Below are 25,574 nucleotides of genomic sequence, written 5' to 3'. Positions count from 1 at the left end.
GGACCGGGGCACGAACTCGTGTCCCCTGCATCGGCAGGCGGACTCTCAACCACTGCACCACCAGGGAAGCCCCAGATATTCTTTTGAAACATCTGATTTTTTTTAAAGGTACAAGTGATTTTTTTAATTTATTTTTTGAATTTTTTTTGGAGTAGAGTTGATTTACAATGTTGTGTTAGTTTCAGGTGTACAGCAAAGTGAATCAGTTATACATATACATAGAGTCACTGTTTTTTAGATTCTTTTCCCATATAGGTCATGACAGAGTATTGAGTAGAGTTCCCTGTGCTATACAGTAGGTCCTTATTAGTTATCTATTTAATATATAGTAGTGCGTATATGTCAGTCCCAATCTTCTAATTTGTCCCTCCCTCCCCTTTCCCCCCAGTAACCATAAATTTTGACACATCTGATGTAACATCAGGATACGATCAGATGTTAACCTCATAAATAGGAAACGTTCAATCAACTTTCTCCAAGGCCTCTGGGCCTTGACCCATGCAGTTCCCCCCTGTACGGGATGCCCTTCTTCTTTCTTAATCTGATGAACGCTTAGTCCCAGCACCTCAAAGCCAGCTCCTTTGTGAAGCCGTTGATGTCCTCCCACAGAGCTCATCTCCAACCTCGGTGCCCTGTGCTCTTTTGCACATGCAGCTGGCACAGTGCATTTCAGCTACCAGTGCCTGTCTGTATATCTGTTTCTCTGATGGAGCATCCATCCTTTGAGGGATGGGTCCTGCTGCCTTCTTCAGCTTTGTCCATCATCCGAGGGCCCCCCGCCAAGCCCTGCACAAAGCACATGCTCAGCAAACACCTGCTGATCGACCTGTTGACGGAGGCCCAGAAAGACGAGCAAATGGGCAAAGGAGGAATGAGTAAGACAGTCAGCAAGTTAGTCAATGGGACCCGCCTGGAACATGAAACAAGCAAGTATATGAACGAAAGCATGAGTACAAAAAGGAATAAATCAGAAGTGCAGGAATGCTCTGAAATCACCAGTCCCAATCTGTCAGATTTCAGAGCGAATGTACAACGTCTCCTTCACGTCCCATTCTCCTAGCACTGGATGCAAAAGGCACAGGAGGGAAGCCGTTTGTGGCTGGTGGAAGATTCCGGGACTTACCCTTTCACCGTCTAAGAGCAAATGAGCTCGGAAGATCACGGCATCGTTGACGGGTACCTCTTCGTTCCTGTATAAGATCTGAAAGACTCGGCTGTGCATGGTGCTCTCGTGGACACAGGCTGAGTGCAGGCTGCCGCTGTCTGCAAAACAAGAACCAGTAGGGAGCTCATGACTCCCGTCCTGCCCTGGACCTGCAGCCTCCTTGGGGCTCAGTCCAGCTCAAGGAAAACAATGGCCCCAAACTGCATTCCAATTCCCAAAGACCAAAAGCCACAGTTGAATGTGATTCCGTCACAGAAGATTTATGGTCACTGAATCGGGCTGGCATCTCAGAAAGAACCTTCTTCAGTCCTTTGTAAGTCATCGGATCTTGGCTAAATCACTTGTCATGCAGTGGGCAGTGTTCCTTGGCTGGAAATTAGTACCTGCTCAATTCTTTACCTGCTCACATAACCCCTCCTTCATAAAGCCTTCCATAATCCCCCTCTCCTGAAAATAATGAGGAGAAAAGCAGAGAGATAAAAACAGAAATTGGCCTTCTACAAGGATATCCTAGCGTCCACAGAATCTCTCTCTCCTGAAAGTGTAGTTTGCACAGCACATAGGATATGAAGGATGCTCTGTCTTGAGTTTTAGATAAATGTGCTAATTCTAATTACATTAGATATCCAGTGTTTTAAGGAATTTGCTCAAGCCCATGTCTTCCAGTGCATTCTAAATGTACCCTAATCCCTAAACGTTGTCTCAAAGTTAAGTTGAATTTCAGGAAGATAAACCTACTCAAGGAGGTTAAGAGATCTTCCTGCATCCACTGACCAGGGTTACTATGAAGAGAAAATGGGTGAGTTCTTCCAAATCACCTAACACACAAACTGCGGAGTTGGAAAAATATAGAAATCTTCTAAAATAAATAATGGTACTATTTATATAATATAAAGCAAAGATAACTCATTCATAATAATGGCCAAGTGGTATTTCACAGCTTCCAAAGTGCTTTTCAAATGTGTTTCTTTCCTTAATCCTCACAGAAAATTGCTAGGGTAAGTTTTCACCACAGATGAAGAGACCAAGCCTCAAAGAAGAGGAGGGAGGTGTCATGACAGTCGCTATATGGGGAGGTGTTGTGTGGATTCATCCTCACAGCCACCTACTTAACAACTGAGAAAAGACGTCTTGGGTGAATGAATAAAATGCACCCATTTCCCAGCAAAAGACAGGTATGCTCTAAAGCTCTACTGAAAAAACGGAAATAGTGCGCTTGCAAAGGGAAGCAAGGTAATGTTTTCAAAAGCCCAACCAGCAAAGGAAAACGGCTTGAGCGCCTTGTGCAGTGTCCCCAGCTGGCTGGAACAGTCCCTTGGAAATGGGGACGAAGGGTTACTGTCAGCACCCCATGCACAGTGACACTTAACACCTGCACTGTAGCTTCAGAGTAGGGAAAAAGAAACGTAAAATCCCAGGTCGTTTCCAAGGCTGCACAGATGCTCATGCTCCAGTTTGCACTTCATCGTGAAGGAAATAAAGTTTCTGGCCTGACACAGCCCTATTTAGACCTGTTGGATTCAAAGGGATGTGGCTTTTCAACAGAAGTCATCCTTGCGTGCAAATGCCCTTCTGTTTTTATCTGCTGCACCAGCCCTTTTCCTATCACTGGCAAGGCCTGGTTGATCTATAAGCCAGACCGACAACGTGGCAGAGGAGGGATGGGGTAACTACCCTGAAGGTCAGAGCAACACTGAGCCATCTAGGACCTGGAGGGACAGCCAGGAAAACAGTTCAATCACTTGCCTTCTTGGGCAAGTGACATCACTCCTTGTAACAGCAGCTTTCCATGTGAAAAACGGGCATCTCCACACACTGACCTTCTGGGATCAGCGTAGACAGAAGAGGATAAAATAAATCAAGATCTGAAGATCAAGCATGTCCTAGGCATGCAAAATGCAGTAGGATGACTTTTTCACTGTGTTTCGAGAAAGGTCGTAGCACTTTCTGTTGAATACATTTCCACCGGCTACGCATCTATGGGAGACCGAGCTCCTCTGATTTTGAGCAGGTTGACAGACTAGATCACAAGACTCAGCAGTATTTACAGAAGATCGTGGCATCCCAAGGTGCCTCATTAAGCCCAGGATAAGGCATTTCTGATGCCCTGTGAGACTTTCCGTGGCATTTTCTCATCACTAGTTAAGTAGGGCACAAAACAGGTGCCTCCTTGCAAAGGGACAGCGCCCGCCTGCTTTGTTCCCACTGGGATTCTCCCTTCGTCAACGACGACAGCCCACACTTGGACACCTCGCTCATCACCCTGGCTCTCTTCCTGGCATTCTGAAGGAAAGCTTCCCTTCTTCCCCTCAGCAAGGCCACTTCCTGAACTTTCTAAGACTGGCTCATTTGCAGGACCTTCCTTGGCGGACAGAGGGCACTCGTTCACTCCTTGTTCTCCTCACCCTCTTAGGCACCAGGTTCTGGGCACCTAGAGGTGAGGGCAGTGCCTGCTCTCTCTACTCGGAAAGACCTTGCTCATACCTTGGGAGGCTGCCGCTTCCTAGCAGTGGGGTAAAAAGCCACTTTTCTCTTTAGACTTTTGTTGTTGTTGTTGTTGTTGAAATCACAAACTCGTCTCTTTTTTTTTTATCCTTTTGTAATTTTACATTGGTGAGAAGCACATGTCTTGGTATATCCCAAGTGTTATTTCAAATATTCTGACACTTTTTTTTTCTTAATGTTATTGGAGTATGGTTGATTTACAACGTTGTGTTAGTTTCAGGTGTATAGCAAAGTGATTCAGTCACATATATGCATACATTCCTTCTTTTTCAGATTCTTTTCCCATATAGGTTATTATAGAACATTGAGTTCCTTGTGCTATACTGTAGGTTCCCACTAGTTACCACTCTCTATATAGCAGTGTGTGTAAATTAATCCCAAGCTCCTAATTTATCCCCCGCTTTGTTTCCCCTTTGGTAACCATAAGTTTTTGGAATCTGAGTCTGTTTCTGTTTTGTAAATAAGTTCATTTATATCATTTTTAATTAGATTCCACACATGAGTGATATTATATATTTGTGTTTCCCTGTCTGACTTACTTCACTATTTACAATAGCCAAGTCACAGAAACAACCTAAATGTCCACTGACAGAAAAATGGATAAAGAAGATGTGGTATATGTGTGTGTGTGTATATATATATATATATATATATATATATATAATGAAATATTATATATATATATATATATAGTGAAATATTACTCAGCCATTAAAAAAGAATGAAATGATGCCATTTGCAGCAACACAGATAAACCTCGAGATTATCTTTAGACTGTTTTTACTTATTGTTTGGAGCCCAGACCAGCGGTCCAATGAGAAGGTGTAGATTAGTCTTCCTAAATATGTCTTTTTTTTTTATGTGTCAGGGTTGATACCATGGATGAGTATCTGAAAGGAGAGTTAGAACTTTGAGGAAAAACAAGTCTGATGGAAAGAAGGTGGGAGGGGCAAGAGAAGGAGATAGAAGGAAGAGGAGGGCAGTAGAAAAAAGGGAGCAGAGCAGGTGAGAGGACCTCTTCAATGGCTCCCATTATTCAAACAGTTTAATCTGGAACTTCAAACCAGAAAGCAAGAGTAAAAAACTTTTAGGTTCTGCTGTTTCTTTCCCCCCAGATGAGTGATACCAATACTTTGCCTATCTATGTGCCTCTAAATGCTTGCAACTCAAGTTACCTTCCCTCTGCTGAGAGCCCCCTCCAGCCCCAGAGGGCTCTGTGAGCACAGATTACAAAGCACAGGTGCTGCTTATCTGACATGGACCCTCTACCCCAGAGTCCAAGCCAGGGAGCTCTCATGGGCATTGACTTGTAGACTGAATCTCACTCCCACTCTGGGAACATGGTCACGGCTCTGCCAGTACACAGGAGCTCCCCAGAGAATCAGGTTTGTGCTAAGCAGTCAAAACTCTGGGGGACCCCTTTCCAGCCCTCCAGGCCTGAGGACGGCTGGGTGAGGTCTGGGCTATTTGAAAACAAAGATTCTAAGAAGCTATCACAGCATTTCTTCGAACCCAGGCCACATGCATATGGGAGAAGCTCCCAAAACATTAGAGTTCACGGAACTTGGAAAAGGCAAGTCAGATTATGAGCAACTCAAGGTCAGAACCTTGGAGTTTATATGGTTTAGAACAGGATCTCCTTCAGCAAAGCAAAAATAGGTGTCCTAGACTTGCCCCACTACTTTCTCGCTATGTGGCCTTGGGCAGGACAGTAAATAGGAGCTTAAGTGAAGCAAGAGTCACGCCCAGCTTATTTTCCGTGATGAATGTCAGACTCAGATGAGATGAGAACTAAAGAGGTGTATGTATAACTGTGAGATTCTCAAAACCCAAGCAGATTTCCTGGTAAGATGAAGATGATAATGATAATGACTCTTTATACTAGATAACTGTCTGGCTATTTCTAGGAACAGGAAGGACAGAAAGTCACCTTGAAGCCAAGGATTATTATTGTTTCTAACTGTTTCAAAGAGCAGGCAGAAGAAAAAAGCCACCTGAAGCAGATGTTCACTGTTTTTCCAGAGAATCAGCAGAATGACCTCCAGTATCATATAAGCTTTGTCAGATCGGTAAGGCCACTGCACACTCACTGCCAGGGCAGAGAGGGGTGGCAGGACCTTCTGTGATTCCATCAAGGCGCCTACCTTTCCTGGAGACCCTATCACAGGAGTACAAGTGGAACAGTCTGCTTCGAGAGAGGAGGAAATTCTGGGAGCAAAGAGACCAAGATCTTGATGACTTTTTCTGGAGTTTGGAAGCTGGGGAGGTCTCTTACACTGGGACAGACTTTTCCTGATGTAGGAGGTATTAACACACTGTGTGGATCAGGCATGGAAAACTTGTTCCTGGAAGTAGAAGGACTTGGAAGAAAGCTGGGGCCTGAAATGGTGACTCTGGATGGTGCCCACGGGCAAGGGGCTTATAAGCAGAAGGCTGATTTTGTCACATGGTGACCTGAAAAACTCTGTGGACCCATCTATCCTGGCACAAAGGCTGTGCTTTGTAGAGCAATGGCACTGGGGTTCCGAGGCTTGTGCGCACGAGGTCTGTAGAGATGTGGAAGCAAGTTCACCACTGAGAGGACGAGCCTTCTCAGAACTGTAGCGAATCACCTTCAACGGAACGCCGGCACGGCCACGAGAAGCCCAGAGCAAGGAACCAAGCAACCCAGTTTTCTCCTAGCCTGGCATTCAGAAAAGGACCCTGGTCCACTGTGGAATCTCAGAGCTTCTTGGACAATAGGAGACGGGGGAGGCACGCTGGCACGTCTGCCAACAGGGCATTTAGAGACACAAGCCCGTTTGTGGAATATCCAAAGAGTTGTGAACCTACTGGCACCTTCCATTTCTGAAGCACATCAGTTGGATGATACATCAATAAAGGGCTGCATTTTAGTTGTCGTTTTTATTGCCATGTGAAAGAAAGCAAATGTTTTTCTTACTTTCTGCTTGACCCTTCTGTACATGGAATATTGAATATTTTGTTTTAGTGCCCATAGAGATGCGTGTAAGCCTTAACCATAACTCCAGATTAATATGTTTCTGTGGGTTTTGCTATAAAATATATTAATTCATTCATTAAATTCTTATGAATCACCTGCTATGCATCAAGTCATAGGCAAAAAAAAAAAAAAAATAACAGATTCAGTAATCAACGATCATAGGGTTCCTTCACAGAGAACAGACTAGTGGTTGCCAAGGGGGAGGTGAGGTGGGGAAGGGATGGACTGGGAGTTTGCGACTGGCAGATGCAAACTATTGTATATAGAAAGATGGATAAACAACAAGGTCCTACTGTACGGCACAGGGAACTACATTCAATATCCTGTGACAAACCACAATGGAAAAGAATACGAAAAAGAATGTATGTATGTATAGATACAGACACACACACAAACTGACTCACTTCGCTGTACAGCAGAAATTAACACAACATTGTAAATCAACTATACTTCAATAAAACAAAGTAAACGAAAACTAAACAAAACAAAACAAAAACAATCATAGGGTCCCTTGTGGGGTGTTCCTGTCTGGAGCATCTATCCATGGAGTAGGGATGGCAGTCCCTTAACTGTTCACCTCCACAGACTTCTCCTCGTCTGAACGAATTTCTCATCTTTCCAGATACATCGCATTATTTAAAACATCTTTTATAGGCTCCTTTAACAGTTTTAATTGAGGGAGCAAATTATGTACAACAAACTGGGTTTGGGCACAGATGTTTTTACTTACAACTCTATGGTTTGAAAAAGTCACTTCTCTGTAAGATGCAACGGACTCGAAACCGTCTTGCTCATTTCACGCTGCTCTACAAAAGTTAGCCTGGGACTGGTTGGTCTGAGTTCCAGGCCCTTTATATTCCTTATCTCACTTGACCTTGGGTATGAGAGCCTTCATTTCCCTCATGAGGGAACTCAGGATCATTGGGTTACGTTACATCCTCAGCAGCAAACGTACCAATAGTAGATGGTAGAATGGTGACTCCAAATCATGTGCTTCTTTTCATTCTTTCACCTCTGAGTTTGTTTACTCATTTATTATTTAACTAAGCGACCCCACAGACCATATTAGACATAATACCAGTCACCGGTGATGGTACAGCAACAATGAGGACTGGCGTGCAATGCTTAGTGCAATATACTTCCCAACTTTTTTTCTCTCCTCACCACACTCACGTTACTCCATCACTTCTGTTTCACAGAGAAAGAAGGGAAGTCCTAGCATGACGGAACAGCAGGCCTTGTGTATTATACTCACTCAGATATGCACGGAATCAATCAATTAATTCGTTACTAATGAAGGCAGGGATACAAAGGGGTGATTTTTGGAAGGTTCCCCATGTTGGGGGAAGCTCCAGTTCCCAGGACGTCTGACTCCTATCTTAGTCTGCAAGAAAACTCGAGTTACAAAGCAGAGACCGTGGCCTGGCAGAAATTCAGAACTGCAGAAGGAGGGCAACTAAACCAAAGAATACAGGAAAGAAAAAAATACCCTTTAAATTCCTGAAAATGAACAAGGGCTGCTGATGTAATTTAGCCGTGAGCATCCTCCCATCAACACTAAGTGGCCTTAATAACTTAATTATAAACCCTTTTCACCTACCTATTAGAATGAGCCCAGTCAGGCTAGCACTTGATAACACTTTATTAGCCAATAATGTGCACTGCTATGTAATTTCAAAAGTAAAAGGCCAGAGGGCCGCCTCTAGCACACTCCAGTTGCCCAAGACTTCCCCTGTTGGGCTTCCTTCGGATCGGTCCTAACCCCTGTGCAGTCTCAGGTGTTTCCCTTTGTATTCTAATTACAGAGTCCAGTCCACGGCCTTGCCCCTCACGCTTTTGTAACGACAAGAAATGGATTGGAGTTCAAAGACATGGATTTCCCCCGGGCTCTGCCATTTGTACACCGCGCACCTGTGAACAAGGAACTTACCTGGTCTGAACCTCGGTTTCCGCCCCTGTGACCTGGGGATGGGCGTTCAAGGGTTGGGAGGGTTGAATGAGATGACCTAGGAGTGTACCCGGCACAGAGTCTAACATTTAACAGGTGGTCTCGGAGAAGTGGCAGTGAATATACTGCCGGATGGGGAGGAGCGGGCAGCTGATATGTGACGATGAAACGTTATCCACAGTGGAATTCTAGCAGCTGCTAGCAGAACTCTCGAGGGAAGTGGAAAGGGAATCCTCAATTGTTTCTTGATCCTGGGAAGACAACGGGCTTGGCGCAGGGCAGTGGGCACTGCCTGGAAAGACAGAGTTTCAGGAATCTCCCTGTTTATACCTGGGAGTCTTTCAGTGAGATGTTAACTCTCGCAGCCTTAGTTCGTTCACAGACAAAAACGGCAATAATGATTTGACTCACCAGGGTGGCAAGAAGAAGATTCCTTATTTTTTTTTGTTTTTGTTTTTCGTTTGTTTGTTTTTCTTTTTTACACTGTATATCTTAATTTTATTTTTTTAACACCTTTATTGGAGTATAAGTGCTTCACAAGGGTGTGTTAGTTTCTGCTGTATAACAAAGTGAACCAGCTATACATATACATACATCCCCATATCTCTTCCCTCTTGCGTCTCCCTCCCACCCTCCCTATCCCACCCCTCTAGGTGGTCACAAAGCACCGAGCTGATCTCCCTGTGCTATGCGGCTGCTTCCCGCTAGCCATCTGTCTTACGTTTGGTAGTGTATATGTGTCCATGCCACTCTCTCACTTCGTCCCAGCTTACCCTTCCCCCTCCCCACCTGCCTGCTGATGGAAAGTAGCTAAGTTCATGATTTCCCTCTCCTCTCCCTGCTCCCCCTGGGATGGCTCCTCCTACCCTTCCTACCTCTGTGTTGGAGACCTCCAGCTAAGTCTTGCTGTTTCCAAGACTTTATACGCCACTCACGAGCTGAGAACCCTCAAATGCCTGACTCCAGGTGCACCTCTCTCCTGAGGGGACCTGATCCCTGCTCGACATTACTCCTTGACGTCAAATCCACACCATAAACTTACACACCCAATATAGAACCTTTGGTTGTGTCCCTCCCCCAATCTCTCTCTCTCTTTTTTTTTTATCAAGTACTTCTTGTTATTTTATTATTGGTAAATAATGGAAGAAAAAATGGTCCTGATTTTTATACCATTTTTTTTTTTACATTATCATTCTTACAGTACTCTTTCTTTTTTGGCTAATTTTGTTGTTGTTCAGTCTCCTGTTGCTTCTAGGTATTATAAAAATTTTTTAAAAACCCTTATTGGAGTATAATTGCTTTCCAATGGTGTGTTAGTTTCTGCTTTATAACACAGTTTCTGCTTTATAAAAAAGTGAATCAAAAACATGGAACGCTTCACGAGTTTGCATTTGCTTGTCATCCTTGCACAAGGGCCACGCTAATGTCGTTCCAATTTTAGCACATGTGCTGCCAAAGCGAGGACCTTCCCCCAATCTCTCAACCACAAAGAGTAAGATACTTCCTGGTCATCTGTGATTCCTCTTTCTCCCTTACCCTCTCACCCAATCCTCCATAAATCCTGTGGGTTTACATTCAAAATGCGGTTCTGATGAATCCCTTCTGGGTCACTTCATAAAATCTTCTCTCAACAGAGAATATGGAAAACTTTATTTCTACTTCCACTACTACTACCCTTTAGTCTATTCATATAAAATATAAACCAGACTTCATCACCGCCCTCCCCCCATTGCATTTAGAATAAAATCTAAATTACCTACTACTACGGTTGAATTGGCCCTAAATGACCAGCTTGGAAGCTGTAGTCCAGGTGAGGGTTTAGCACAGAGCCAGGTCTTTTCCTGAAGTCTAGGTCAGGCAAATATTTATAAAACGCATGACTGACCAAGGCTCCAAGTGGTCCGATCACTGAGAATTTGGCAACAATGTTTAATAAACATTTGTGGAAGTGAACGGAATCTGGGCTCTCAGGCAGCTTGCTGCTCAGGGATCTGTTTGCTGCTATGTCCTCAACATGACCCGGAATCCACACCTATCCTGTTCCCTTACAAGCAGCCAGTGCTAAGTATGCCTGAAACATACAGCCTGGGGTTTTCTGAGAGGGGTATAACCAAGGCTCCACCTTCTAATTCTGAAACCCATTCTGTTAAGAAGTCATCAGACCCAGCCAATGGGAGGCAAAGAGCCCTGTTTATGTGATTCAGACTTTCCCGAGCCATCTGCCTCTGCCATATGCTTCCCAAGGAGAACTAAGTATAGCACAATTGCAGCTAATCAAATCTTTGTAAGAGCTGCAGCATCCCCGCCCAGTCATGGGCCTGGCATGTTCCAAGGAGCACAGAGCCCTTCTCCGGCCCAAGGTGACCTTGGCCTCAATGGGAGACCACAGAATGTAGGGGGCACTTGTGACTTGCTAGGAAAACATCAGGGACTGCCGAGAGGCACTGCTGAGCAGGTAAGAACAGGTGGTCACTCTGCCTTTCTCTTCCACAGAGATGGAAGTCCCCCCCAGAAGATCAGCCCCATGGCCATGGCTGAGCCAAGACTGACCAGTCCAGAGAGAGAGCTGCGCCCCAGGCCCCAACTCCCTCCGAGAGCTGAACCCACCACTGTCCCCTCCCCGAGCCGTGAATGAGTGGAGCTCCCCCTAGTCAAGGCCATGCTCACCTGGGCTCTCCTCCAATGCCTCACCTTCCTCTATTACAGCCCTGTCTGTTAGGACACATACCCCAAATGGTTAGCACAGGTACCGACCCATCAGAATGCGTGCCAGACACAGTGATGAGCAGTGTCCTGTGGGCCATCTGCTGGGCCAGGCACAAATCTTTTATTTATGGACTACAGGGAATGAGAGGGTTTGGGACAGGGACCAGGCTAACTGGCCAGTGGAGGGGCAGCTTAGGCGTTTGAGGGCAGTGGCTATACCCAGACAACTGCTCCTACCAGGTGCATTGGCCGAACGTCGCCCCTCGTGAAAATGAACATGGTTTCCCCAAACCACGTGCAGGACACAAGGGTGTCTACCCCACGACCTGACCCAACTCTGAGATATTCCTTGATCTGAACTTCTTAGCTCCCGCCTACAACTGGACCAGTCTCGGCACAGCTGGAGTGTCTGGCAACCACCCACTCACGTGGTGCTGACACTTCAGGGCGTAGGACCCTGAGGAACTGAGCTAGGATCTGATCCCTCCCCATCTTCCTGGCCAACTTCACTCTCCCCTTCAGCAGCTTTCTCTGACCGTCGCAGCCTAGAGGGAATGCGGATCCTACACGTTCACTCAGCATTCGGAAGATGCTACACTTCTGACTGTGCCCCCTCAACACACTTACACCCCATTCATCAAAAATATTGAGAATTCCAGGGTCCGTGATGGATCTGCGGACATGAGACACTCCCTGTTCTTGAAGAAGGCCGTTATCATTCTCTTCCCATGAATAAATGTCATGATTTCCCCCAGTAGTTTCACCTTTTGAATCGTGCACTTATAACCCATCACAGGTGATCAATGGGTGTTTGGTCAATTACAGAGATAGGGCAAGATGGTGTGAGGAATGTCAGAGAACTTTTTAGACCACTGGGACTTGGTGGGGAGGGGCATTGCTAAGAGGTCTGGGTTCGTGTCTCGATTTTTCCCTATTACAAGGACGTGACGTTCCTTTCATCACTTTGCTTTCTGCAAAATGCAGCTATAATCTCTAATTATGGTATTGTCATGAGTACCAAATTAGATCACAGGAAGCAATGTCTATGGTTCGCTAAGATGAACACTACTTTTCAATGTTCTAATTACTTTCTTAATTATTTTGGGGGGAGGGAGTTACTGGCTGATAGTGACTTCTACCATGTCAAATACGAGTTTATTTCTGATTAGAAATAAAAGCTAATAAAACGAACACAAATTATGTTATGGATAATTTTCAGAGGTCCTAGCATAGTGCTTGCTCAAAGTCGGTAATCTATAAATACTTTCTGAATATTCTTTTTCCTCTGACCTTTTTCCCGCTAAGCTTCCTTCTTCTCATTCATCATAGACCCTGCTTGTTTTGTCCCTTCTTCAGACATTCTCTCAGTGCCGCGGGCAGAGATCACTGCCCCCTCCCCTGACCCCAGAGCAGTCTGTGGCAGCTGACTTAGAACACCTGTCGTGTGCAGTTACAGTTCTGTGTGACTCTCCTCTGAGCCTGCAGAATACCTCACTCACCACTGCGTTCTTAGCTTCTAGCGAGGAGCCTGGCGTAAAAGAACACAATTAATATTGCTTTTAATGAATTGAGAGCCTCATCCTCATCTCAAAAACCTGTGTCTCCTTTGCAAATGTCACCTCTTCACGGAGCTTTTCCCATTCCTTGTAGCTACAAGTAGCCCAGGCTCTGAAAACAGCTCTGCATTCAAGTTCAGACTCTCCATTCACTTGTAATTTTTTTTACATTTTTTCATTTAGTCTTCTTAAAAAAAATTATTGTCGTATATAGTATATACTCCATTATAGATAATTACAAGATAATGGGTATAATTCCTTTGTTTTATACAGCATAGTTTTGTTGCTTATCCATTTATATAAAATAGTTTGTTACTCCCATACCCCTATCTTGCCCCTTCCCCTTCCCTCTCCCCTCTGGTAACTACTAGTTTATTTTCTATACTTGTGAATCTGTTTCTGTTTTGCTATATACATTTGTTTGTATTCTTTTTTTTAGAGTCCACATATAAGTGATATAGTACAGTATTTGCCTCTAACTAATTTCACTAAGCATAATATTTTCTAGGTTCATCCACATTGCTGCAAATGGCAGAATTTCATTCTTTTTATGGCCGAATAATATTCCATTATATATATATCTATCTCACATTTTCTTCATCCATTCATCTGTCCATGGACACTTGGGTTGTTGCCATATCTTGGCTATTGTAAATAGTGTTGCTATGAACATCAGGGTGCGTGCATCTTTTCAAATTAGCGTTTTTGATTTTTCCACTTGCAAATTACTTATGCTTTTCGAGCCTAATGTCCTTCATGTGTAAACTAACCATAAAAACCTCTTCTTCTAAAGCGTTATCGTGAAAGTTAGATAAGACAGTGATTGGTGTCATTATATTTATTAACAGTGCGCTTTATCCATGTTCACACCTTTGTTGTGTGTATTCCACCTTCTACTTTATTCAGTTTGGAATCACCTTATCCTCACCCACATGCCGCCCCCCACATCGTTCTACAAGCTACTTGAAAGCACAGACAATAGGATGGTCATTTGAGTGTCTTCCCTGTGACCTAGGTGAGTGCTTAGAATAAACCAGGTACTCAATAAGACTCTGGCAAAGTAATAGGTAGAGCATTAGCCTGGTTATCTCCAAAGGTAGACTGAGTCCTCACTGAGGAAGACAAATTTTCCTTTTTCATCTGAGCCACTATCCTAAGTCTGAGAATCCACACATCCATGTGGGGACTACTAGCTAAAAGGAAATCACATAGTTCCGTAAACCCATTTCACAGATCGGAACTGGCAGGCTCAAGAAGATGGAGAATCCAGCCCAAGGGCAGAACTAGCAGTGGAACCTAGAATCCAGCCTCCAAGTCCAGGGCTCTTCCTCCCGGCCCTCAACGCCCTCCCTTGGTGCTCACCGGGGCACTGAAGGGCTGTTTGCAAGGCTGTTTCAATGCCTTTGTGTCCGAGCAAATTCTATAAATAGCACCTGAAAGTCGCAGCAGCACCTGCCTGGGTGTCAGCCAAGGCTTGGCCAGTGGGCTCCAAAATCAATGCACACCTAGGCCTGTGTCCTCAGAATCAATTATTGCAGATTCAGATTCAATTGCCAGATGGCCTCTTCTCTCACGCTCATTTTTCTGCACGTCTCCACTTTGGCGCAGAGGTGATCGTGCAAACTTGCTGATGTGCGCCACAGCCGCCATCACCCGCCTGGCATGGGCTGGGGGCGGCTCTCCTTTTGGACATCCCGGCAGAGTCGGCCTCCCCCACTGCATGCTGGGCTGCCACGGCATCCCATACCTCGTGATCGCACCTCATCTCCTCATTATTTAACGTCTGTTTGAGTTTCCTGGGGTTCAGTCATGTAGTTCATCTCAGCAGCCATATGACTGGGACTGAGAAAAAGTAAACTTTTAATGACTGTAATGATTTTCCCTTCTTTATTTTACGTATTTAACTTCTCCTAAACTAGATCCTTCCCAACGGCTTTTTTTTTTAAACATCTTTATGGGAGTATAATTGCTTTACAATGGTGTGTTAGGTTCTGCTGTATCACAAAGTGAATCAGCCATATGCATACGCATGTCCCCATATCCCCTCCCTCTTCAGCATCCCTTCCCCCCTCCCTCCCTCTTGCGTCTCCCTCCCACCCTCCCTATCCCACCCCTCTAGGTGGTCACAAAGCACCGAGCTGATCTCCCTGTGCTATGCAGCTGCTTCCCACTAACTATCTATTTTACATTTGGTAGTGTATATATGTCCATGCCACTCTCTCACTTTGTCCCAGCTTACCCTTCCCCCTCCCCGTGTCCTCAAGTCCTTCTGTTTGGATTTTCAAAGGCAGCACATACTTAACATGTTTCAAACCACCACGAGAGGGGAAAAAAAAAAAAAAAGCTAAAATGCTGGTTTCCCTTCCAACATTCCTTATTTGAGTAAATGGCTCGATGAGCCACCTTGTCGTGTAAACCAGAAATCTGAGGGTCACCGTCTCCCTCCACCTGCCGAGTGTGACCCTTCACCTCTCCATCTCAACCACCAACCGACCTGCCCACGCTCACCTGGCTTCTCACCTGGACGGCTCAATGGCCTTTGTTCTGCTCAACCTTGCTTCTGGTCTGTCTCTCTACAATATTTCCAAGGAAGCATGTTTTCAGTACACAAATAGAATCAAGCTGCTCAAAATCCTTCAGTATCTTTCCATTCCTTTTAGGATAAAGGAAACACTTTTTTGCCCTAACACGGTCCTCAAAGCCAATTTGCCCCTGTTTATCCTCATCTCGTTCCAGGCCCCCTTGTTCACTCTCCCGCAGCCACAGTGGCCTGCCGTCCCCCTGTCACTGCATCACCTTTGCCCATGCCATTCCTTCGGCCTGGGGTGGCCCTTCTCTTCCCTGTGAGGTCATGCCAACTTCTGCTCACCCATCTCTTCCCCCAGAGAATGTTCTCTCATCGCCCTAAACCTTGTCAAACCCATGATTACAAGCCCTCATAACACAAGGCATCTCTCTGAGTCCTGTGATATTAGTTGGTGTAAAAATGACTTTGACTGCTTGAATAATCTCCTACGTTAGACCAAGTCTTCTGTGAAAAGACAGGCTCTTTTTGCTCAAACAGAACGATCTGTTTGATAGATATTTGTTGAATGTGAAATTTTAAAATATATTATTTTTAGGTTTGAAAAAATGGATAAAGACTCTAACTTACTGACTTTTTAATATCTTTCAAAAAATCATTTCCTTCTCATTTGATCATTACAAAAAAATCATCAAACGAGTTATCCACTTGAAACAAAACTAGCACTGTAACTGTGGCAATGATTCAGAAACACCCAACTCCTTGACTCCACTGATTTATAAAGTCTCTGAGATGGTTTCCTCCTTTGAAAATGGAAACTGAGATGCTTTTCTCCAAAGACTGCTATGAGAATTGATAAAACAGTATCTACAAAATACCTAGCACAGTGCCTGGTATATTCAGTTGCAATATCAGTAGAAATTTATTAGTCCCATTGCTACCAATCCATGAACATACGGGTCATCCACTGGCACATATTTCGGAAGGCTGAGGCAAAGTGCATTGACTTCAATGAATATAAACAAGTACGTTCATTTTCAGGAGTCATGACTTTTATCGCGCTTTAAACTTTAACGATATTGACCCAAACCGCTCTAAACCAAGGCAATCAATACCGGAGAAAGTGTGCTCAGACGAAGCTTTCAAACGGAATTTAGATGAAAGGGAAAGCATCTTTCCACGAGGTCTGGAAGTGATGTGAAATTCTTGTCATCCATCTACTCATTCTTTCATCCATCCATCAGTCCACGGACTCCACACCTCAGCACTGAGGGACAAAGCCGTGATAGCGGGTGTGGGAGTCATGGCGGTAAGCAAGTTTCTGTCCTCCTAGGACTTACACTGTGGTAAGGGGCGGGGGGGAAGAAATGCTCGAATAATCATTCAGTTATAAAGTCATAAATGCTACAAAAAGAGAAACGGAAGGGAATAAGGCACGCTTGATTTGGGGTGCGGGAAGCGTATGACCTAAGGGTGAAAGGAGGCATCTTATGGGCTATTAAAACTGAAGTCTGACAGTGGCCACAACAAACCCTACAAACCAATGTGAAGGGCTAGACTCAGAAGCAAGGCTCACAAAGGGAGTGGATGAGGACCACGACTCTGAATTCCTCAGTTAGATTAGAGGAGTGACATGGCATCAGGTAGAGAGGGAAGAAAGAATCTTAGAGAGAACAAACATACAGATGTTTGGAGAAAGCTGTTGCTACGAAGTCAGTCTCTATTTACACCACCTCCAACGGAGGAGAGAAAAGAGGTGTCACCTCCCTCCATCCAAGCACGGAGGGCCTACCCAAACAGCTTAATACACATCCCTCCAGTTCGGGGACCAGAGGACCAGTGCATGTTTGACTCCTCAGAAAGTTAAGGCCACTCCATGCAGCAGGAGAGAGGTTAACGCATTGGGATAAGCTTAGACATTCAGAATTTGTGGAGGCAAAGGAGACATTATTTATGGACCAGACATGAGATCCGTAGGGAGAGCTGACCTGGTGCCATTTTAAGGCCAGCTCAGGGGAACCACGTGTGTGACAAGAAGATCCCGGCAGGGAAAGTCTATGTGAGTGAAACACGTCCAATTACAAGATGTAGATCCCGGGCAGGCTGAGCCAGCAGGGAGGTGTGTGGAGTTGCTGATACGGGACCCCTGAGGTTGTGCCCCACCGGCAGCATGGAACACCAGCTCACGTGAAAATGACGGTGAAGCCAAACAGCCCCAGATACAAATCCCAATCATACCATGTTCCTCCCTAAGCCTCCGTTTCCCCAGCTGTAACTGGGAATAATGTTGTTTACGACATTGTTGGGAAGAATACATCCCTATTTGTAGGACTGACAGGAAAGCTCAACTTAAGCTGAGAAGCAAAAGCTTCGAAACATCAGACGCCAAAGGTTAGCATGACTTTGTCTAAAACAAAGATAAAGGACAAGCTACAGACTAGGAGAAGATATTTTCTACACAACACATCAAGGAATCGTGAGCAAAGCTGTGTTTGGCAGGAGGTAGGAGGAAAAATTACATCAATAAGGAGCAAATTATCCAAAAACAGCAGCAAAGGTTGTAAATGGGAAACTCATAAAAGGGAAAATAAGAATAGCTCATAAACACATGAAAGGAAAGTAATTAGGGAAACGCAGACAAAACAAGATACTAGATTTGTGCAGGGAAATATCCTCATGAACTGCTGGTGCAAGTTTGAACTGGAACTTTGAAACGCCTTCTGGCAGTTCTCTTTCATTTAAATCTGCACGCCCGATGGATGCTTTAGCAACAGGGCTTTTTGTCATCTAGAGCAGGTCCTCACACATTCGCACAAGGAGGCAGGCACAACATCTGTATTCATGAGACAGCTGTTCCAAGGGCCAGAAAGTTCACACTGTCTTCAACAAGAAAGAAAACTTCTCAATCCAATAGTAGCTCTAGCTTCAGGTATGGCTTGATTCCTTGGCCAAGGGATGAAACTCAAAACCCCGAATCCCTCTCTGTTTTCTCTTTCTCCACATCCCTTTGACTCTTCAGTGGACAACCCAAGGCTCTTCATACAATGGGACCATGGGCACAGCAGTCTCAGAATTATCATCCTAGCACCCCAATAACCAGGAGGCTAGAGAGACAAGACAGGTCCCCCCCTGGAGGTCCTTGTCCAGGACCCAGGCATATATTGATTGCTTGAGCCCATCAAAGCCAGGCCTGGAGCTGGGAATCGATAGGCCTCACCGCTGAGAAGACGGAAGAGGGACACTTCCCAAGGAAAAGGAGGTCATTGTTGACAGAAAAAGGGAGTCTAGAATCCAAAAAGTCAACTGCTTCAAGAGTGCCACTTACGGGGCTTCCCTGGGGGCGCAGTGGTTGCGCGTCCGCCTGTCGATGCAGGGGAACCGGGTTCGCGCCCCGGTCTGGGAGGATCCCACGTGCCGCGGAGCGGCTGGGCCCGTGAGCCGTGGCCGCTGGGCCTGCGCGTCCGGAGCCTGTGCTCCGCCACGGGAGAGGCCACAACAGTGAGAGGCCCGCATACCACAAAAAAAAAAAAAAAAAAAAAAAAAAAGAGTGCCACTTACCATGCTGGGAGCTTCATGCTGTTTGGGCCATTTGGTTGAACAACAAAAAACAGGCCTCTTCTTCCCCAGGGGAAATTAAAACTCAGGGATTTTAAATGAATTTCTGACTCTTCAAACTGCAAATGGAGGGCCTTTTCCATAATGGAGCAAAAACAATCATTTATCGTGAAAATGTTCATTAGATTTCAAGTTCTTGAATTAAAATAGCAGCTTTTCCATTGACTAGCGACCTCGGTCAATTCATTTAATGACTCTGGGTCTGTTAGGTTTCCACTTAACCTTTCTTTTTTCCTTTTTTTTTAAATTTATTTTTTGCATGTTGCCTACTGGTACCTTCTTTTTTTTTTTTAACATCTTTATTGGAGTATAATTGCTTTACAATGTTGTGTTAGTTTCTGCTGTATCACAAAGTGAATCAGCTATATGTATACATATATCCCCATATCCCCTCCGTCTTGCATCTCCCTCCCACCCTCCCTATCCCACCCCTCTAGAGTGAAGTAAGTCGGAAAGAGAAAAACAAATACTGTATGCTAACACACGTATATGGAATCTAAAAAAAAAAAATGGTTATGAAGAACCTAGAGGCAAGACAGGAATAAAGATGCAGATGTAGAGAATGGACTTGAGGACACAGGGAGGGGGAAGGGTAACCTGTGACAAAGTGAGAGAGTGGCATGGACTTACGTACACTACCAAATGTAAAATAGCTAGCTAGTGGGAAGCAGCCGCAGAGCAGGGAAGCAGCCACACAGCACAGGGAGGTCAGCTCGGTGCTCTGTGTCCACTTAATCTTTAAAGTTCCTCTTGGCCTTAAAACTCTGATGTCATTTGCACTTAAGTCTATTTTCTCTGGTTCCTATTTCAATGACTTCAAGGCAATGATCTTTGGAGTCTTTTCTCAATGAAAGTGAACTAACCAGAAAGATTTAGATCACAAGAGTTCCCACAACTCCTGATGCAACTCTAAAATCCCAGGATGGCTGGTTCACCCCTTTGGTTAGAAGCCCTTTGCCCAGACTCATCAAATGCACAAGCCCAAGGAAGACTGACACCCAAAAACAGTAAAGGCTCCCAGGGGATGGGTTTCTCAGACTGTGCTCCAAGGTGAGAACAGTCTAGTCTAGTAGGAAGGGCAGTGGTCTAGGAACCTGGCATGCAGGTTCCCACGGTGGCTTTGACACTGAATCTTCAGGGCTACAATTTTATAGAGGCAACGTCTCCTTATCTATAGCACATGAGTGCTGTCCCTGATGGATACCAGGCATTGGGTACTGGGCCACACGCTGAGAATGGAAAGGAGCCATAACAGCATGGTCCCCACCTTCACTGAGTTCTAGGCTGCAGGGACCAAGAGAGGAGTCCAGTGGTCTTCACAGGGATACATGCACACCATGATGACTGCCACGAGGCAGAGGCACCGGCACTCAGCCAGTTCAGGGGAGGCTTCCTGGGGGAAATGGACTTCAAGAAAAGTACTAAAGGAGGAGTAGGAGCAAAGAAGCAAAGGGGAGGACAGACAAAGGGAGAGGCATACAATGTCCTACCTCTGGGGGCCTGCACACTAGTGGGAACGCTGGTGCACATGCAACATGAATACATGGTAATAAGCAGTGAGAATTACAAAGAATGTTCAGACAAAATATGGGAAGATTCTAAGCAGCAGGGTCACTCTTACGTGGAAGATACAAAGCTTGCGTAACTAGGAAGAGAAATGTGATGATCTGGTAATATAGTAGGACATAAACAAGAAAAAACAGAGGGGGTGGGCTAAGCACAGCTGGTAGGTATCACAGAACAAGCAAAGGCAACTGCTTCCTGAGGGAAACGGGAAATAGCCCAGGCTGAGCCAGGGCGTGTGTCAGGGGAAAACTTGAAAGGTTTTATTTCAAAGACCTTGAAGACAAAGCTTAGAAATGTCCAGCTACTGGATACTTCCTACTCTGTATCAAAAACCTCTCTCTAATATCATACTAAGTGAAGTTAGAAAGAGAAAGACAAACACCATACGATACCACTTATATATGGAATCTAAAATGTGACACAAATGAACTTACCTACTAAACAGAAACAGACTCACAGACATAGAGAACAGACTTGTGGTTGTCAAGGGGGAGGAGGGGGTGGGGGAGGGATGGAGTGGGAGTTTGCGGTTAGCAGATGCAAACTAGCATATACAGCATGGATAAACAACAAGGTCCTACTGTATAGGACAGGGAACTATATTCAGAATCCTGTGATAAACCATAATGGAAAAGAACATGAAAAAGAATATGTATGTATATATGTATATATATATATATATATATATATATATACTGAATCATTATGCTGTACAGCAGAAATTAACATAACATTATAAATCAACTATACTTCAATTAAGAAAAAAAAATACTCTCTCTAAACGTTTGGTACTGTGGACTGAGACTCCCTCTTTCAAATACAATCCCATCCTTGTTTTTGCTCTCAGTTCTCTGGCTGCCCTCCTCAGGCATCTTCATCAGCTTCTTTTTATCTGCTCAGCCTAGGTGTTCATGGGGCCCCAGCCATCCTTGGCTGCCTTCTCTTCAAAACCCACAGAACCTCCACATGTAAACTTATCCCCAGTGCTGACGTTAATCCCTGGGTATTTGCTGGTGACTCTGCATGAATGAACCTCAGCTTAAATCTTCCCTGGAACCAGCCCTGAGTTTCCTGTGTGGAGGAAACGGAGGCACCGGGCACTTGTTTCAGTTTCAAAGATGTGGAACCAGGGTTGAACCCGGATAGACTGTAGATGCCGTTTTGTGCTCTTCGATGGGTCTTCCATGTGGAAACACTCATTGAAACAATGGCATGAACACTTGGCTCACTGCCTCTTTTAAAAAGGGCTGAAAATATTTAAACGGTCAAATTGGGATGGCTTGCAGTAGCCTAAGAGCACATGCATGGGACACCGGCGGGGCAGCCCCTGAAGGTCTGATTTTGCTACTACAGTGTCCACGGGAGCGACGAGGGCCGGCGCGTGAAGCGAGTGAGGCTGCGGAGGAGGCTGAGCCCAGGAAAGAAGACTGAGCCTGACCAGAGTGATATCAGTGGGCTTGGAGAGGACCCGAAAGACCCGAGGAGGAGGAGGAAGTCCCAACTGATAGGACTTGAAATTTGATGCAGGGTGGAGGGGGTGCTGGTGAAGGGGTGCAAGGGGTAATTCTGGCGCACCTTTTGCAGGACCAGGTGGGTAGCAGGGCCATTTAGCAGCACAGCTGCTACTCAGCACAAGTCCTGTCCTTGGCACGGCGGGTGGAGCAGGGACCCGCCAGACCCTGGAGCCCGACTCACTGGGCTTGTATCCTCACCCCGAGACTCCCTACCTGGGAGGCCTTGAGCCAGTCCATGAGCTCTCCACGCCTAAATTTCCTCTTCACACAAAGGGACCTGGTCCTGTAACTGATCACTTAGGGAAGGTGTGATAATAAAGTAAATCCGTCCACATAAATACGTCACGTATTTGAAATATTCTATTTCGTGGCACATAGAAAACACTCAGTGATGATTTACTGAAAGTAGCATTATTATCAAATTTTAGAGGAGACACAGACAATAAATACATATGTAATGAAGCTAGCTGAAGTGGCACGAAGAAAAATAAAGCAGAATAAGAGATTGAGTTATAACAGGAAATCTTTTTTTTTTTTTTAATAACTGGGCAAGAAGCCTCTCTGAGGAGGTGACCTCTGAGCAGAGACCTGACCCGGATTCACTGAGAAAACAAGCTAGGTGAAGATTGCGAGAGAAACGACCAACTTCACGGTGGAAGGACCCCCTAAGTTCAGAAGGTCCGAGTTGGAAATGAGCTTGGGATCCAAGGAAGAGTAAGAGTGATGGAGAAGAAGGCAGAAGATGAGTTTAAGGGGAAAGTCAAAGATCAGACCGTACAGGGGCCAATCAGGACCTGCTAGGGACTTTGTTCTATATATATATATATATATATATACTGAATCATTATGCTGTACAGCAGAAATTAACATAACATTATAAATCAACTATACTTCAATTAAGAAAAAAAAATACTCTCTCTAAACGTTTGGTACTGTGGACTGAGACTCCCTCTTTCAAATACAATCCCATCCTTGTTTTTGCTCTCAGTTCTCTGGCTGCCCTCCTCAGGCATCTTCATCAGCTTCTTTTTATCTGCTCAGCCTAGGTGTTCATGGGGCCCCAGCCATCCTTGGCTGCCTTCTCTTCAAAACCCACAGAACCTCCACATGTAAACTTATCCCCAGTGCTGACGTTAATCCCTGGGTATTTGCTGGTGACTCTGCATGAATGAACCTCAGCTTAAATCTTCCCTGGAACCAGCCCTGAGTTTCCTGTGTGGAGGAAACGGAGGCACCGGGCACTTGTTTCAGTTTCAAAGATGTGGAACCAGGGTTGAACCCGGATAGACTGTAGATGCCGTTTTGTGCTCTTCGATGGGTCTTCCATGTGGAAACACTCATTGAAACAATGGCATGAACACTTGGCTCACTGCCTCTTTTAAAAAGGGCTGAAAATATTTAAACGGTCAAATTGGGATGGCTTGCAGTAGCCTAAGAGCACATGCATGGGACACCGGCGGGGCAGCCCCTGAAGGTCTGATTTTGCTACTACAGTGTCCACGGGAGCGACGAGGGCCGGCGCGTGAAGCGAGTGAGGCTGCGGAGGAGGCTGAGCCCAGGAAAGAAGACTGAGCCTGACCAGAGTGATATCAGTGGGCTTGGAGAGGACCCGAAAGACCCGAGGAGGAGGAGGAAGTCCCAACTGATAGGACTTGAAATTTGATGCAGGGTGGAGGGGGTGCTGGTGAAGGGGTGCAAGGGGTAATTCTGGCGCACCTTTTGCAGGACCAGGTGGGTAGCAGGGCCATTTAGCAGCACAGCTGCTACTCAGCACAAGTCCTGTCCTTGGCACGGCGGGTGGAGCAGGGACCCGCCAGACCCTGGAGCCCGACTCACTGGGCTTGTATCCTCACCCCGAGACTCCCTACCTGGGAGGCCTTGAGCCAGTCCATGAGCTCTCCACGCCTAAATTTCCTCTTCACACAAAGGGACCTGGTCCTGTAACTGATCACTTAGGGAAGGTGTGATAATAAAGTAAATCCGTCCACATAAATACGTCACGTATTTGAAATATTCTATTTCGTGGCACATAGAAAACACTCAGTGATGATTTACTGAAAGTAGCATTATTATCAAATTTTAGAGGAGACACAGACAATAAATACATATGTAATGAAGCTAGCTGAAGTGGCACGAAGAAAAATAAAGCAGAATAAGAGATTGAGTTATAACAGGAAATCTTTTTTTTTTTTTTTAATAACTGGGCAAGAAGCCTCTCTGAGGAGGTGACCTCTGAGCAGAGACCTGACCCGGATTCACTGAGAAAACAAGCTAGGTGAAGATTGCGAGAGAAACGACCAACTTCACGGTGGAAGGACCCCCTAAGTTCAGAAGGTCCGAGTTGGAAATGAGCTTGGGATCCAAGGAAGAGTAAGAGTGATGGAGAAGAAGGCAGAAGATGAGTTTAAGGGGAAAGTCAAAGATCAGACCGTACAGGGGCCAATCAGGACCTGCTAGGGACTTTGTATTTTGTTCGAAGGTCTGCAAGAAGCAATGTGATGCGGTAGTTAAGAGCCAGACTGCCTGAATGGGACCTTGACCCAGCCTCTTCCCAGATGTGCACATCAGTACCTTCATCTATAAAGCGGGGATAATAATAGCACCTACCCTAAGGAGTTGTGAGAAGTGAGAAAATTTAATATATGCAAAGAATATAGAACAGTGCCTGGTGTATATTAAGCATTCTGTGTCATCATCATTAGAAGACTTTCAGTAGCGGTCCAGCATAATCCAAATTATCTGTGAAAAGCACTACCCTGGCTTTTGTGTGAAGGTGATGCAGGGTCAGCCTTCGGCAGTGGTGAACTGAAATGAGTTGAGTCCTGAGCGTGATGGAGAAGGATCATTGCACGGGATACGGACTGAAAACTTCTCAGGCTGATCTGTAGCAACATGGATGGACCTAGAGATGATCATGCTAAGTGAAGTAAGTCAGACAGAGAAAGACAAAGATCATATGATATCGCTTATATGTGGAATCTAAAATACGACACGAATGAACTTATCTGTGAAATAGATTCACAGACATGGAGAGCAGACTAGTGGTTGCCAAGGGGGAGGTGAGGTGGGGAAGGGATGGACTGGGAGGTTGGGATTAGCAGATGCAAACTATCATATATCGGATGGATAAACAACAAGGTCCTACTGCAGAGCACAGGGAACTCTAGTCAATATCCTGGCATAAACCATAATGGAAAAGAATATGAAAAAGAATGTATATATAACTGAATCACTTTGCTGAACAGCAGGAATTAACAACAGTGTAAATCAACTATACTGCAGTAAAATAAATTTTTTAAAAAAATTCTCAGGCTGGATGGCTCTGTGCATCTATATGACCACGTTTCCCTGAGAATATGTGCGTGCTGGGTGACGTTAAGTAAAGTCTTTAAAAAAATCACCGTCTAGGGCTTCCCGGGTGGCGCAGTGGTTGAGAGTCCGCCTGCCGATGCAGGGGACACGGGTTCGTGCCCC

The 25,574-nt window shown here is 45.2% G+C and overlaps 1 protein-coding gene and 1 non-coding gene across 2 annotated transcripts in view; both read right to left on the bottom strand.

Moving 5' to 3' along the window:
- Positions 1–25,574, bottom strand: part of FAM135B (family with sequence similarity 135 member B) — a 174,355-nt gene that overhangs the window by 99,500 nt on the left and 49,281 nt on the right. Inside the window, exon 3 of the mRNA XM_024129426.1 lies at positions 1,124–1,263. Within this exon, the coding sequence (XP_023985194.1) occupies positions 1,124–1,263 (140 nt within the window). The remainder of the gene's footprint in view (positions 1–1,123; positions 1,264–25,574) is intronic.
- LOC112066419 (U6 spliceosomal RNA) lies at positions 9,981–10,084 on the bottom strand. Its single transcript, XR_002892641.1, has one exon. It is a non-coding gene; the product is annotated as a U6 spliceosomal RNA (small nuclear RNA).

This window comes from Physeter macrocephalus, chromosome 15 (genome assembly GCF_002837175.3).
Source record: "Physeter macrocephalus isolate SW-GA chromosome 15, ASM283717v5, whole genome shotgun sequence".
Lineage (NCBI taxonomy): Eukaryota > Metazoa > Chordata > Mammalia > Artiodactyla > Physeteridae > Physeter > Physeter macrocephalus.
The sequence above is the reverse complement of the archived record's forward strand: the minus strand, read 5'-3'. Positions and strand labels throughout refer to the sequence as shown.